Genomic DNA, 15,895 nt, shown 5'->3' on the forward strand with positions numbered 1-15,895 from the left:
AGTGTTGCATGGCACTGTGCTAGATGACCACCAGAATTCCTCCCAGCTCTACAATTCTACGATTCTATGAAAGGTTTCCTTGCTTCCCAACATTCATGGATTCTGCTATAACATGGTAGAGACTTACCACAGAAATCAGGGCATAATCAAGCCATTTTTAGCTCTCCGGACAGCTCTGGCTCCCGGCCTCTTAAGTGAGATGAGCGCACAACCCTAGAGTCAGACACAACTGGCCCGTACGGGCAGGTGTACCTTTACCTTTACCTTATTTCAGTGCAGAGAGTTAAGTATGTGCATCTGTTGACTTTTGAACGTCCTCTTAGCTTTTTAGCAACAGATGTGCCTCATTCTTGCATTGAAATAAGGCGCACATCTAACAAGGTAGAAATTGGCTGGGTCATTCCTCAGACTGTTGACTTAATGTATCCCAAAAACACTGAAAACTTTTAGAAAGTAATCACTACTGTTCTCTCTTTAACTTTGTCCAAAAATTGAAATTAAAAAAATATTACATTCCACAAAAATTAGTTTTGAAATTGCAGACTTTGGTGCTTTGTGTGTAAGAGTTAAATCTACAGTACAACAACACCCAGCACGCAGTGAGTTATATTTTCCAGTGCTCTTTAAAAGAGCTTTTATCCCTAATTATTTTAGCCAGAGTCAGCCTTGTGAATATCTATTAGCAGTTGGATTTTATTCTAGGTATTAAATTAATAATAAAAAAAGCTTATTACAAGATTTCTGCTCAGAACTATACTTCCTTATACAGCTCAGTCGTTGGTGTTTTCAGATGATGCATGCCATGCATTCTTTGTCATGTCTGTTAAGCAAAGAATTCTCTTAAATCTGTATGTTGAACTGGTAGTTGATTAATCAGTGGGAACAAATTTTAATCAGCAGGACAGAGATTGAATTGTACCCTTGTTTAAAACCATTTTGAACCAAGTAAGGAGAATGAAAATAATAATTTTTGCCTGCCCTAACAAGGAGTGGTGCTTTAATTTATTAACCCCTAAGTTATTTCACTCTGTTTCCAGTATCTTTGAAAATATCTCTGTATAAGAGTTTGCCTTTTTGTGAATATATTTACAGTTATATAGTCCATTTCAGTACAGGTAGTTAATCAACTACAACTCTTTAATCTCTGAACACTCCTAATTTATGCTACTAAAATGGTAGCCATGGTTCTGTGGACAATATCTCCAATGATTTACAATATTTATTGGTTTTATCCAACTGATACAATCCTAACCATGTCCACTCAAAAGTAAGTTCTGTTGAAATCAGTGGTGCTTACTCCCAGGTAAGTGGGGTTAGGACTGCAGTTTAACTCATACTTGGATTAGGCCCATTTAAATCCGTTCACTTTAAGTTAAATATGACTAATTTAAACCAATGATTTCAATAGGTATACATCGAGTATGACTTAGTTTGATACAACCCATTGTATATTTAGTGTCGCAGCCAAAAGTTTGTAAAGTCAGGGTGATGTTTAATATTTAATATTGCTTTAATATTGATATTTTAACACAGCAAATATCCTTAATTAATGTAACGTTATTTTTATATTATAGGTACAAGAATGGCTGTGCTTAAACTGCCAGACACAAAGAGCATTATCAGGACAGCTTGGGGATATGGACAAAATAACACCTCCCGTACTTTCAAAATCATCACCCAAGCCATCAACTGCTCCTCAAAGCCAGGCTAAACCTGTTGAGCAGAAGACTTCGGCTCAAATGCTGGAAAAGCCAAGAGGAGGAATGGGAATTCAGAAGGAAGATTCAAAACTTCAACAGGGCAAATTGGCAAAGGCAATTTCATCTGATAAAATCCAGGAAGGTACACAAAGGGAAGATTCAAAAGTTCAACAAGAAAAATTGGCATCAACTGATAAAATTATTCAAAGCACTTCAAAGGAAGATTCAAAAATTCAGAAGGAAAAATTGGCTGATCAGATTCCCAAAGAAGAGCCAAAACTAACCACAAAGCCATCTGCCGATAAGATCTCAGAAGGCATTCAAAAGGAAGAGCCAAAGGAGCTGGGGAAAATATCTGATAAAATTCAGAAGGAAGACCCAGAGCTTCAGCAGGTAAAATTGGGCAAGACTGTATCAGCTGAGCAAATTCAGAAGGAAGACCCCAAGATCCAGCAAGCGAAATTGACCAAAACACCATCTGTTGATCAGATTCGGAAGGAGGACCCAAGGATCCAGCAAGTGAAATTGACCAAAACACCATCTGCTGATCAGATTCGGAAGGAGGACCCAAAGATCCAGCAAGCGAAGTTGGCAAAAACACCATCTGCTGATCAGATTCGGAAGGAGGACCCAAGGATCCAGCAAGTGAAATTGACAAAAACACCATCTGCTGATCAGATTCGGAAGGAGGACCCAAGGATCCAGCAAGTGAAATTGACGAAAACACCATCTGCTGATCAGATTCGGAAGGAGGACCCAAAGATCCAGCAGGTGAAATTAACAAAAGCACCATCTGCTGATCAGATTCGGAAGGAGGACCCAAAGATCCAACAAGTGAAATTGACAAAAGCACCATCTGCTGATCAGATTCGGAAGGAAATCCAAAAGGAAGATGCAAAGCTTGAGCGAGAAAAGTTGACAAAAGTACCCTCAGATGAGACAATTAAAAGAGCCGATCCAAAATTCCAGCAAGCAAAACTGGCCAAAGTTCCATCCGCTGATCAAATTCAGCAGGAAAACTCAGCTTTATCTCAGGGGGAAATAGTGAAGGCAGCCTCTGCTGAGCAGATTCAAAGGGATGGTGTGGAACTTCAGCAGAGAAAACTGATAGAAACATCTCAGAGGGATCCAGCTTCTTCCAAGTCAAGTGACGATCCAACACAATTGGCAGAAACCCTGGAAGGTGACACCAGGTCTCTACCCTCACAAGAGACACCTCCTGAGCCCAAACATAAACCAGTCATGGCTGTGGTAGAAGAGCAGTTTTCTGAAGCAAAACTAGAATCCAAGGTACAAAAAGAAACAACAAAACAGGAGGAGGTAAAAAAAGAGGATTCAGTGATGACTATTCCAGAAACCATATCTAAAGCTCAGAAATCTCAAAAAGAAGAAATCTCTGCTCAGCCAGTACCTTTGCCAAAGCCTGATCATGTGGAAGCACTGAAGGAGAAAGCAGTGAGTGTTTTTAACTTTCCTTCCCAACTCTTCCTTCATTGAATGACATGGGCCCAGATCCTAGAAACAATGATCGCAGCCTATGCAAATTTCAGCATTTTAATTTCCATTTATCTCAGTGAGCGAAATGTCAAGCATTTATGCCTCTCTCTCCAGCTGAAATAAATAGAAATTAAAGGGCTTTAACTTTTCCTGAAGTGCACCCAATTTGTTTTGAATGACTAACTTTAATTCACACCACCGTTTTTACTGACATAGAATGACTAAAACAAGTCATAAATGACTAAAACAAGTCCATGAAGATTTGGTTTTGGTAGGTTCGTGTATACTGAAATGAACAAAACTTTGCCCAACTTCATTAATAAGTTCATGTATTCATGCCTATACTTACATTCAAAACTGTTGTTTCCTACAGATTATCAAATTACAGTGGTGTCTCGCAAGACGAAAAGAATCCGTTCCGCGAGTCTCTTCGTCTTGCGGTTTTTTTCGTCTTGCGAAGCAAGCCCATTAGCGGATTAGCGCTATTAGCGGTTTAGCGGCTATTAGCGGCTATTAAAGGCTTAAGGGATTAGCGGATTAGCTGCTAAAAGGCTATTAGCGGCTATTAAAGGCTTAAGGGATTAGCGGATTAGCTGCTAAAAGGCTATTAGCGTCTTAGATCAGCTGATAAGCGGCTTAGACCAGCTGTTAAGTGGCTTAGCAATCAGCTGTTAAGCGGCTTAGGGGCTTGGGAAAAAGGGGGGGGAGGGAAAAAAACCCCAGGAATCGCAAGGCATTTTCGTCTTGCGAAGCAAGCCCATAGCAAATTCGTTTTGTGAAGCACCTCCAAAACGAGGCATTCGTCTTGCGGGGCACCACTGTATCAAATATTAAGAGAAGAGTCTCTGTGATGTTGATAACACTGTCAAGTGTGATAAAAGACTTCCTTTAAATTATCTGTAACTGGTCATTGAGGTGCTGTAGATTCATTTGGTTGATCTTTGATATAGCACAGGAGAGCTTTGTGGTATTCTAAAAGGTTTCAGGGTTTGGTGAACAGGGTTTGGGCTACATACCACAACCTATGAATAAGCTTCAGTTAGAATCCATACATTTCTATTTTCCACAATGTTGTAAGAGGAGCTAAAAAACAAACAAACCCCTTGCCCTCCCAAATGCTGAGAAATATCATTTTAATGCTCCAAGGGCAATGGATATCAGTTTCCAACCGCAATCATGAGGGCCCAAATCCTAGCCTATAAAAAACAACAGCACAATAAGTAAAATAGGTTTTGGGGGGAAAGATGCCTATAATCATAGCAAATCTTCCATATTTAATTTTCATTCTCCCACCAAGGTTGTCGAAAATAGATGATCTTTTCATGAATTTGCCAACCCCCTATTAAAACTATCCAAATTTGTGTTCATCACCAAATTTTCTTGATAATAATTTTCCCCCTATTTGCACTGCTTGTCAGAATGAATTTCAGTTGAATTATTGAACAGAGCATAATTACATTTAATTGAAAAAGTCTTATTTCAAGTGGCATTTTTGTGATTAAAATTATTAGATAAGAGAATTAGTATATTTCTCCACTTCTAGTTTAGCACTTTAACCTAACCGTTAAACTGTTTCTGTTAATTGACCGTTTTTATCATGATCATAATAGATATTAACATTATTTTGGATGAGTGATGCTATTATTTAATTAGTTGAATCTGAATCTTAATATGTGTGTGCGCTCATATATATTTCAGGAAAAAGAAGATGACAAATCAGACACATCAAGCTCACAGCAGCAAAAAAGTCCACAAGGTCTAAGTGACACCGGTTACTCATCTGACGGCATCTCAAGTTCACTTGGTGAAATTCCCAGTCTTATTCCAAGTGATGAAAAGGATGTTTTGAAAGAAACTTGTATAAAAGAAAGCCTTTCACATGAAAGCAGCCCAACCAGTCCCTCCGATCTTGCTAAGCTAGAAAGCACTGTGTTATCCATTTTGGAAGCTCAAGCAAGTTCCCTCATTGAAGAGAAGCCTGTAAAGACCAAAGACCTTTATGGTGTCTATAGTGAGCAGGCAAAAGAGCCACATAGAGCAAAGTCCACACCTAGCACACAGGAATCTTACAGTTCTGATGAGGATTTGGCAAAACCAAATATTCAAGAAAAAGATGGAAGAGATTCTGCAGAGGTAAGTAAGCAAGGCGTATCTTCTCGGAAGGGGTACAAGCAGAAGACAGAAGCGACAGAAGATACATCAACAAGAAGACAGCGCTATGACTCTGTAGAAGATAGCAGTGAGAGTGAGAATTCACCTGTCCCACGGAGAAAAAGACGGACCAGCGTTGGGTCTTCCAGCAGTGATGAATACAAACCAGAAGACAGTCCAGGGTCAGGTGACGATGAAGACTTCATTCGAAAACAGATCATGGAGATGAGTGCTGATGAAGATGCGTCAGGTTCTGAAGATGATGAATTCATGAGAAACCAGCTGAAAGAAATCTGTACAAGTGAGAGTCAAAAGAAGGAAGAAGGGAAAAGCAAAAAAGCAATAGCTGGAAAACATAAGAGGATGACGCGCAAAAGTAGCACAGGCTATGAAGAGGATGCCAGCAGACGCCATTCCTGGCATGATGATGATGATGAGACCTTTGATGAAAGTCCAGAACCAAAATACAGGGAAACAAAAAGTCAAGAAAGTGAAGAAATCACTGTAACGGGAGGAGGTCTTCGGCGTTTCAAAACAATAGAACTTAATAGCACAGTAGCAAATAAATATTCTGAGGAATCTGAACAACCAAAGAGAAGTCTATATTTTGATGAAGAACCAGAGTTGGAGATGGAGAGTCTTACAGATTCACCAGAGGATAGGTCAAGAGGAGAAGGATCTTCAAGTCTGCATGCCTCCAGTTTCACTCCAGGTACATCTCCTACGTCTGTGTCATCCCTTGATGAAGATAGTGACAGCAGTCCCAGCCACAAAAAAATGGGTGGAGAAAGCAAGCAGCACCGTAAAGCCAGGCATCGTACGCATGGTCCTCTTCTTCCAACTATTGAAGATTCTTCCGAAGAAGAGGAGCTTCGGGAGGAGGAAGAGCTGCTAAAAGAGCAGGAGAAGCAACGTGAATTAGAGCAGCAGCAACAACAACAGCAACAGCAGCAAAGGAAGAGCTCTAGCAAAAAATCCAAGAAAGACAAGGATGAGCTCAGAGCCCAGAGAAGAAGAGAACGGCCAAAGACACCACCAAGTAACCTGTCTCCGATTGAGGATGCTTCTCCGACAGAAGAATTGCGTCAGGCAGCAGAAATGGAGGAACTACATCGGTCTTCCTGTTCTGAATATTCCCCAAGTATTGAGTCAGATCCTGAAGCTTTTGAAATCAGCCCAGAAAAAATAATAGAAGTGCAGAAGGTTTACAAATTACCTACAGCTGTCTCTTTATATTCTCCAACGGAAGAGCAGCCTGTTGGGCTTGTCAAAGAAGAGAGCGGTCAAAAGCCTTTAAGAAGTGCTGAAGAGGTATATGAAGAAATCCTGCATACATCCCACAAAGCCAAGCCACTTCCAGATGTCAATGAAAAAGACGAAGTGTTTGAGAAAGAGCCTTTATATGGTGGCATGCTAATAGAGGACTATATATATGAATCTTTAGTAGAAGATGCCTATAGTGGGGCTATGGAGGCTAGCCTCATGACAAGGCAAGAAGAGGGTGATGAATTTAGCCAACTGAAAGAAAAAGCATCAGCGCCCCCAGATCAGATATATGGAGAACCTATGCAAAAGCCTTCCAGCTTACAAAAGGACTATTACAGGATAGAGTCTTTGCATTCAGGTATGCCTCAAGAAGACATTGTGTCTAGCTCTTACATCATGCCAGAAAGTCATGAGATAATCGTACTGGACAGTGTGGCGCCATCTTCAAGTGACGAAAAACAGCTCTTGGATGCAGATGCTGCTTATGAGGAACTTATCAGGCGACAACAAATGCAGTTGACTCCAGGCTCCAGTCCTACCCAGCCATCTCCTGAATTAATTATAGTTTCAGATACAAAAACGAGCATATCCGGAGAGGTAACAGAAAGCACCTCCCTGACGTCAAGCACTATTTCATCCAGTTCAGACATACTTTCAGGAAGCTCTTCGGTGCTTCCTATTCCGGATGTCAAAATTACTCAGCACTTCACAACTGAAGAAATAGAGGATGAATATATCACAGATTACGCCCGAGAAATTGAAGAAATAATTTCCCATGAAACATCCATATTGATGTACTCAGAGGCCTCAGAAAGTGCCACGTCCATTATACCATCAGATACGTCTTCCCTAACATCATCCACATCTTCAGTTTACACCACTGGTAGTTCTTCGCCAGATGGCGTGATTTCAGGTTACATAGAAACAGTGGATGCTATTAGCAAGTTTCCAGATTCCGAAGGGACCAGCTCAGTGACCCAAGTTCCTATAAGTTCCACGAAAGAGTACTCTGAAGCTGCTAAGGAGACCCTTGCAGATCAGGTTATGGTTTCCCATTCTGAAACTGAATCCTTTGTATCAGCCTCTGTAGAAACAAAGCCCAAGCCCTTAGTTTCTGTTTCTGATGCCATAGAAACGTTCCCACCACAAAATGAGAAAGCTGTAAAAGATGCAGCCAAGTTTGATGTTATGAAGGGACTTTATGAAGACAAACAGGCAAGACCTCCTGTGACCATAACAGGAAAAGCTTTAACAGATGCTACATCTGACCAGAAATTTACATGTACAGCTCCAGTATCCTCCTCTGCAATGCCTACTGTATCTGTGTTGCCATCTGCCATTTCTCCAGTTCCCCCTGTTACACCCCAAACATTTTCATTTTACAGAAGTTCTTCTTTTGAGTCTCCAGCTCAGCCACCCCCACCACCTCCACCCCCACCTCCTCCACCTCCACCCCCACCCCCACCTCCTCCACCTATTCTGCCCAAACCAGCTATTTATCCTAAAAAGAAACCCCTAGCTAAGGCTCCAGTGACCACAACTCCCATCCTAGTACCATCTGCCAGTGACGTCAAAACAGGGGAAGCAACATCTGCTATAAACATGACTGGACCACCCGTCACAAAAATGTACACATCGACACCCCCTCCTGTTCCTCCCAAGCCAGCTTCAATTCCAGCAGGACTTGTGTTCACTCACAGACCTGCCGAAATAATAAAACCCCCTATTGCTCCCAAACCAGCAGTTCCTCAGCTACCGACCACTGTTCACAAACCAGCAGAAACACAGCCAAAACCAGTGGGTTTGTCTTTCACCAGCAGTATGACTTTGAACTTGGTTTCCCCTGGAGACTATAAGTTGCCATCCCCTACTTCCCCGCTGTCTCCACATTCTAATAAATCTTCCCCAAGATTGTCCAAATCCTCAGGGGAAACCTATGTTGTTATCACGTTGCCCTCTGAGCCTGGCACTCCCACAGAGGCTATTACCAGTCAGGCAATTACCAGTTGGCCTTCAGGATCTCCCCTTAAAGAACAGGGTCCACAGGTTGTACAATCATTATTCACTCCAACTATGACTGCTCTGCAAATGCAAAGCATAAGTGATCGAAGCAAATATGGTCCAGGAGCTTTGCAATCTGTTTCTCCTGTTCCTGTCAGTGGACGGTCAGTTTTTGAGATAGCTCCTAGTTCAGCAACAGAATTAATATCAACAGAGGTTGCCAGGACTACAGTGTCTTTGCTCAAAAATGCTGGATTAGATAGTGTTTCCATAACCATACCCCCAGAGCCGGCACATATCATTGAACCACCCAGATATAGAGAGAACGGGAGATTCCATGTTTTTGGTGATGTCATTGATCTTCGCACCTTGACTAAAATGGATGTGGAAAGGGCAGGTAGCTGCATGGACCTATCCTCTGCTCCCACGGATGTGAGAAGGCAAATTATGGCAAGTGACACTTTGGGCCGGCCAGTAAGCACTGTTCAGCCAGCTATCATAAATCTCAGTGCTGCATCGACAGCTGGCATCTCTTTAGCACCAGTCACTGAAACATTTACAATAGTGACCTGCACAGCTACTGTAAGCTATAGTACAAGTACAGAAAGTCTTGTAGATCTGGGGCATGCAATGACAACTCCACTGCAGCTAACAACAGCAAAACATTTTGAGCCCGGACCCAGAGTAACAGGCGTCCAGGGACTCTCTGCAGACAGAGATGAGGTGCCAATAAATTTGTCCCTAGGTACTCCAGCCACATGGGGCACTACAAAGCCTGCTATGGTACCTCCTGTGGGTGTAACCAATGGTTGGACGGACGTTTCCACTACTCATGAACCAGTCGAGAGTGAAGTAGTTGATCTCAGCACCACAAAATCCCACAGAACCATGGTGACAGTGGATGAAACAACTTCAGGAATTGTTACCACTGTAATAGAAGATGATGAAAAACCTGTGGACTTGACTGCAGGGAGAAGGGCTGTTTGTTGTGATGTTATTTACAAGCTACCATTTGGCAGGAGCTGTACAGCTCAAGCCCCCGCCACAACACTACCTGAAGATCGTTTTGGTTATAGAGATGATCACTATCAGTATGACCGCTCAGGGCCCTATGGTTATAAAGGAATGGGAGGTATGAAACCTTCTATGTCAGATACCAATTTATCAGAGGCCGGACTTTTTATGTACAAAAGCAAGAATACCTTTGATTACCAAGTTGGGGCAACAGATGTAGCAGTAGACTTAACTTCTGGCAGAGTAACAACAGGTCAGTATGACAAGGCCTCAGATCTTACTTTGAAATATAGTAATGGTGTTGCTCATCTCATTTCAGGATGAATTATTTTTATTTTCTATTTTTTCTTCCCCTTTTTATTAAAATTTATGTTGGACATTGTGGCAAACTGCTGGGATTTATACATGCATTTTTATTTTTTATTTTTTGTTTCTTCGTTGCATAAATCGTTTTGCACAAAGAGGTACCTGCATGTGCCTGCATGTTCAGGAAATGCTCCCCCCTCCCTTCCCTCCTGCACAGCTAATGTAGAGCATTAAAGTGAAGATTTGCATGCAGCTGCCCCCTGCTCTTCCGCTCATTTAACTCATCTTGATGGGATGGCTTGCAGAACTCGCAAAAAAGGGCTTTGTTTTGAAAGACTGGACTATAACTCTGCCCTGTAATTTCAGGTGAAGTTGTGGATTACTCAAGCAAGATTACGGGTCCTTACCCAGAGACTCGGCAAGTAATTTCTGGCATTGGGATCAGTGCGCCTCAGTATTCCCAAGCACGAATAGTACCATCTGTAGGACCCCCTTATGGCATTGGAAGTGTTTTGAGATCATCTAATGGAGTTGTTTATTCATCTGTTGCGACTCCAGTGCCATCCACATTTGCTATCACCACACAACCTGGTTCTATTTTCAGTACTTCCGTTAGAGACCTATCTTCTCTTCAGACAGTTGACACAATGCCCTCATTATCAAACTTACAACATAGCCAGGCACTTCCAAGATCATATGATTTCTTGACAACTGTAGCCTCTGAGAAAGAGGGTGCAATTACTGACATCGACATTGACCCAGGGTTACAACCTCTTCCCATGGAAGCCATTACTAGTGAGCCAACCAACTTGATGCCTGTTTTCACTACAGCTTCAGAAGCTTTTGTAGATATAATTGAGGATGAAGCTACACACCTCATTGCCCCCGAAGAAGGCAAACAGCAGCACCTTGACTTGGAGCGTGAGCTTCTAGAGCTCGAAAAACTACAGCAGCAACGTTTTGCAGAGGAGCTTGAGTGGGAGCGTCAAGAAATTCAGCGGTTCAGAGAACAGGAGCAATTCATGGTTCAGAAGAAGCTTGAGGAGTTGCATTCCATGAAGCACCACCTCTTATATCAGCAAGAAGAAGAGAGGCAGGCACAGTTCATGATGAGGCAGGAAACCTTAGCGCAGCAGCAACTGCACATTGAACAAATCCAGCACCTGCAGCAGCAGCTCCACCAGCACTTGGAAGAGCAGAAGATCCACCAGATCTATCAGTACAATTACGAACCGTCTGGAACTGTGTCTCCACAGACGACCACAGACCAAGTCATCCTTGAAGGCCAGTACGCTGCTGCCCCCAACGGGCAGTTTTGGGCTGGCGATGAAGCCACTACCACTGCTTCTGCTGTGCTGGGAATCGAAATTCCACAAAGCCAAGCCTGGTACACAGTTCAGTCAGATGGTGTAACTCAGTACATTCCCAGGCCTGGCCTGCTAAGCTCTGTCTCGGAGATGTCTCTTAAAGACGTGGATGTGAGAGAGGAAAAGCAGCTGAAAAAGAGGAGCTCCATGCCAAAGCTGCGTGGCCCATACGAGGAACTTGACGGAGCTCTGGAAGAAGAGCCTAGGTGTCTTAAAAAGATAGTGGAGAGCGGAGTTCAAACCGACGATGAGGATGGTGCGGACATGGGCTATGCAGACAGGAGGAGGAGAACAAAAAAGAGTGTGGATACAAGTGTTCAGACAGACGATGAGGACCAAGATGAATGGGATCCGACCAACAGGTCAAGGAGGAAAGCCCGTGTGGGGAAATACGAAGGTACCACTGAGGCAGACAAGCCTAAGCCGTTTCCCCAAGTCGCCAGTATTGCAGTGCAAACGGTGGCAGAGATATCCGTACAGACGGAGCCAGTAGGGACAATACGGACCCCTTCAGCAAGGGCCCACCTAGATGCAAAGGTAGAAATCGTAAAACACATTTCAGCTCCAGAAAAGACATACAAAGGAGGAAGTTTGGGGTGTCAGACAGAAACGGATTCAGACACCCAAAGCCCCCAATACCTCACAGCTACCTCCCCTCAGAAAGATAAAAAGCGCCCAACACCATTAGAAATAGGTTACTCTTCACACCTCCGGCCAGAACCCACACTTCAGGTAGCCCCTTCCCCTCCCAAATCTCCCAAAGTACTTTATTCTCCCATTTCGCCTGTATCTCCGGCTGCAGTTATAGAGTCGGCCTTTGTACCCTATGAGAAGCCTGTCCCTGAAGACCTTAGTCCTCAGAAGAGTCTCCATTCAGAGGTCCCCAAGATTCCGCAGCTGAGCCCCAAGTCGGCCAAGATGATGCAGCGCTCTTTGTCTGACCCCAAACCGCTGAGCCCAACAGCCGAAGACCCTTCCAGGGCACATTTCCCATACACGGATGGTTTCTTGGTAAGACCCCTTCTTTCTTCAAAGTACAAGTTCATTTTGAGTGACATCCTATGTATTATAATAAGCACTGCTTCATTAACTTGATCTATGTATGTGAATGGTAATTGGGCAATACTGGCAATGAAGCTCTGGTATGTTTGAAACCTGATAGGAGGTGTTTATTTTATTTCTAATTAGAAATGGAACTGCAAGAAAGGTGGAACATGGTGCTGCTTCAAAATAAAATGGGAAATACTTAAATGAGAGTTAATCCCAATGTTTATTGGAATCAGTGTTGAAAAGGAATTTACTAGTTTCCTCCATACTTAAATTGTTTTCATATATTTCCTTTCAGAAATCTAGTTTAGTAGCTTGGAATGCACATACAGTGGTGCCTCGCAAGACGAAAAGAATCCGTTCCGCGAGTCTCTTCGTCTAGCGGTTATTTCGTCTTGTGAAGCAACCCGATTAGCGGATTAGCACTATTAGCGGTTTAGCGGCTATTAGCGGCTATTAAAGGCTTAAAGGATTAGCAGATTAGCTGCTAAAAGGCTATTAGCAGCTTAGTGCCTTAGAAAAAGGGGGTGGGGAGATAAAAAAAATCACAAGAATCGCAAGACATTTTTGTCTTGCGAAGCAAGCCCATAGAGAAATTCATCCTGCGAAGCGCATTGAAAAATGGAAAACCCTTTCGTCTAGCGGGTTTTCCATCTTGCGAGGCATTCGTCTTGCGGGGCACCACTGTACATCCATTTCTTCCATGATGGAAGTGTGCTAAGAAATTGGAATCATAGAATTGTAGTTGGAAGTGACCCCAAGGATCATCTAGTCCAACCCCCTGCAATGCAGAAATCTCAGCTAAAGCATATATGACAGATGGCCATCCAACCTCTGATTAAAAACCTCCAAGGAAGGAGAGTCCACCACTGACCAAGGGAGTCCATTTCACTGTAGAATAGTTCTTACTGTCAGAAAGTTCTTCCTGGTGTTGAGTCGAAATCTCCTTTCTTGAAATTTGAGGCCATTCGTTCAGGTCCTAGCCTCTGGAGCAGCAGAAAACAAGCTTGCTCCATCTTCCATGTGACAACCCTTGAGATATGAAGATGGCTATCGTATCTCCTATTCTCCAGGCTAAGCATACCCAGCTCCTTCAGCTGTTCCTCATAAGGCTTTCCAGACCCTTGATCATCTTGGTTACCCTCCTCTGCACAAGTTCCAGCTTGTCAACATCCTTCTTAAATTGTGGTGCCCATAATTGAACACAGTATTCCAAGTGTGGTCTGACCAAGGCACAATAGATGGGGACTATTATTTCCCTAGATCTGGACACCATACTTCTGTTGATGCAGCATGGAATAGCATTCACTTTTTTGCTGCTGTATCGCACAGTGAGTTTTCACAAGTGCCAAAATGATGTTACTGTTGCCCAGTAGCAGCTGGTGTGGCAAGAAACCCACAAGCCCACCTTCCCAACATAGGCACCGCCACAACTTACCTGAACAGCACTGGGGCAGGCCAGAGCAGGCTGGCAGTAAGCTTGGGATTGCATGGACATACTGGTGGAAACAGTCTGACTCTTCCAGCTGTGCATAGACCCAGCCTCACTGCTGCCCCACCCTAGTACCCTCCAAGTAAACTGTGTAGACACACCAACAGTAGAGCTGGATTAGCTCTGCTGGTGCATCTGCACTGCCCTGACCTCATTGCCATCCTGTTCTGCCTCAGCCCAGTTCAGGTAAGCTGTAGCAGACGGGTTCCACAGCACTGCCCAGTGACAGCAGCTGCTATTGCTGTTGTCCCTTACCTTATTTCAAAGGAGACCTAATTCCCTAGAATGGCGGCCATGTGTTGTCTGAACATTGTAGGATCCCACAAAATGCCTAACATTCTTCCTTCCGTAACTGTATATTCCATAGTAAAACAAAACATTTTTCCTGATTTCAGGATCTGTCAGTTCGGCCAAGCAGTGTTCCTAAGTAAATTGTGTTTCAAATGCTTTTTGTAAAGTAGTTGTTCATAAGTCTCCTTGTATTGCTATGTCTTCAGCTCTCAGAGAAAGAAGTACTTTAGAAACGTTTTTTGCTGACAGTTTAAACTGAGATAAACTTTAGTGTTGAGAAGTAACTTATAGATTTGCTTCCGCCACAGGATTTTAAACAATGAGACTATTTTTGAACTGGTTGCACCAAGCAAATCCTCCCAAGTTTATCAATTCCTTGCATAATTTTAATCCCAAAATACAAAAGCAGCTGTTTTAGTTTTCGGAACCCTGCTTTCTCTTCACACTAAAGAGCTTGGGATATTACTAGTGGAATGATTGCTCCTAGTTTAAATATTATTTCTTCCATTAGTCAATAAAAACAATCACCCTTAGGTGGACAACTTAAAGATTTAAGCAAACATCCTAAGCCTACTTGTGAGTCAGAGAATAGATTCATATTGTCTAGATATTACATATATTACATATATTACAGTTGTATAAGTAAAATTGCTTTGCCCAAGCTTGCCCATCATGTAAGAACATTGGCTGATACTGGATTTGAACCATAGCTGTCAACTTTTCCCTTTTCTTGCGTGGAATCCTATTCGGAATAAGGGAATTTCCCTTAAAAAAAGGGAAACGTTGACAGCTATGATTTGAATCCACTTTGCCAGTTCCAAAAACATGGTACTCGCTCATCTGGAACTAAGTGGCATTCTGTTGCTCTAAAGCAGGCTTCCTCAACCTCAGCCCTCCAGGTGTTTTTGGCCTACAACTCCCATGATCCCTAGCTAGCAGGACCAGTGGTCAGGGACGATGGGAACTGTAGTCTCAAAACATCTGGAGGGCTGAGGTTGAGGAAGCCTGTTCTAGGAGCAGGAATACTGGGAAAGGGAGGCTATATGAGGCTGTGGTCAACCTTTCCCTGATTTTACATGGTTTACATATCTTGATATGGCATAGGGGTGCCAACGTGCCCTCAGGATTGTGGGTGCCCACCGCAATGTGGACGTCACATGCACTGCGCGCATCACATGTCTGCATTGCGGCAGCGGCTCCTCTTCCTCCTTCTCCTTGGGGAGGGTCTTGGACTCAGAGAGATTCTGCCTCCATGTCTGAGGCAACCCCCCGCGCTTGGAAAAGGGTGCCTCGCTCACTGGCTGTGGAGGGCGGAGCTGAACTGCTTCTTTCTTGGAGACAGTGCTGCCTCCTGCTGGCTTTTCTCATTGCCTTTGTGGGTGCCCGGCTTCTAGAATTATATTATTGTGGGTGCCCAGGTACCCATGGCCCCTGGAGCATTCATTTGTCACTTTGCATGCCTTTATGTAACCTTCAAACATCAGTAAATGAGTGCAATGTTTGGGGGTTGATTCACCCTTGCAGGGGTGTTAACTTTATTGAGCAATGACTAGAAATCAGCCAATTCAACTTCCAATAATATAATAAAGATAGGAGTATATTGCTTCTTTGTCGTGTTTTCTGTATTGAGTGCTTTGTAGTGAATGTTAAAAGTGAAAATTCTTTCTAATTACAGCATTTTACTCAGAACAAGGAACTATGGGTATAGAATCTATTGTGCCTTGGATTAAGCTCCATACAATTAATAATCTTTATTCAGTTGG

General features: G+C 43.1%; 1 protein-coding gene across 2 annotated transcripts in view; it reads left to right on the plus strand.

Annotated features, from left to right (window-relative positions):
• Positions 1 to 15,895, plus strand: part of PCLO (piccolo presynaptic cytomatrix protein) — a gene marked incomplete at its 5' end in the record, with an annotated part of 246,970 nt that overhangs the window by 122,838 nt on the left and 108,237 nt on the right. For both annotated transcript variants that reach the window (XM_083440693.1, XM_083440692.1), the window contains 3 exons: positions 1,575 to 3,155; positions 4,896 to 9,882; positions 10,302 to 12,313. In XM_083440693.1, the coding sequence (XP_083296819.1) occupies positions 1,575 to 3,155; positions 4,896 to 9,882; positions 10,302 to 12,313 (8,580 nt within the window). The remainder of the gene's footprint in view (positions 1 to 1,574; positions 3,156 to 4,895; positions 9,883 to 10,301; positions 12,314 to 15,895) is intronic.

The sequence above is a fragment of the Podarcis tiliguerta genome, assembly GCF_965153285.1.
Source record: "Podarcis tiliguerta genome assembly, chromosome: 5".
NCBI lineage: Eukaryota > Metazoa > Chordata > Lepidosauria > Squamata > Lacertidae > Podarcis > Podarcis tiliguerta.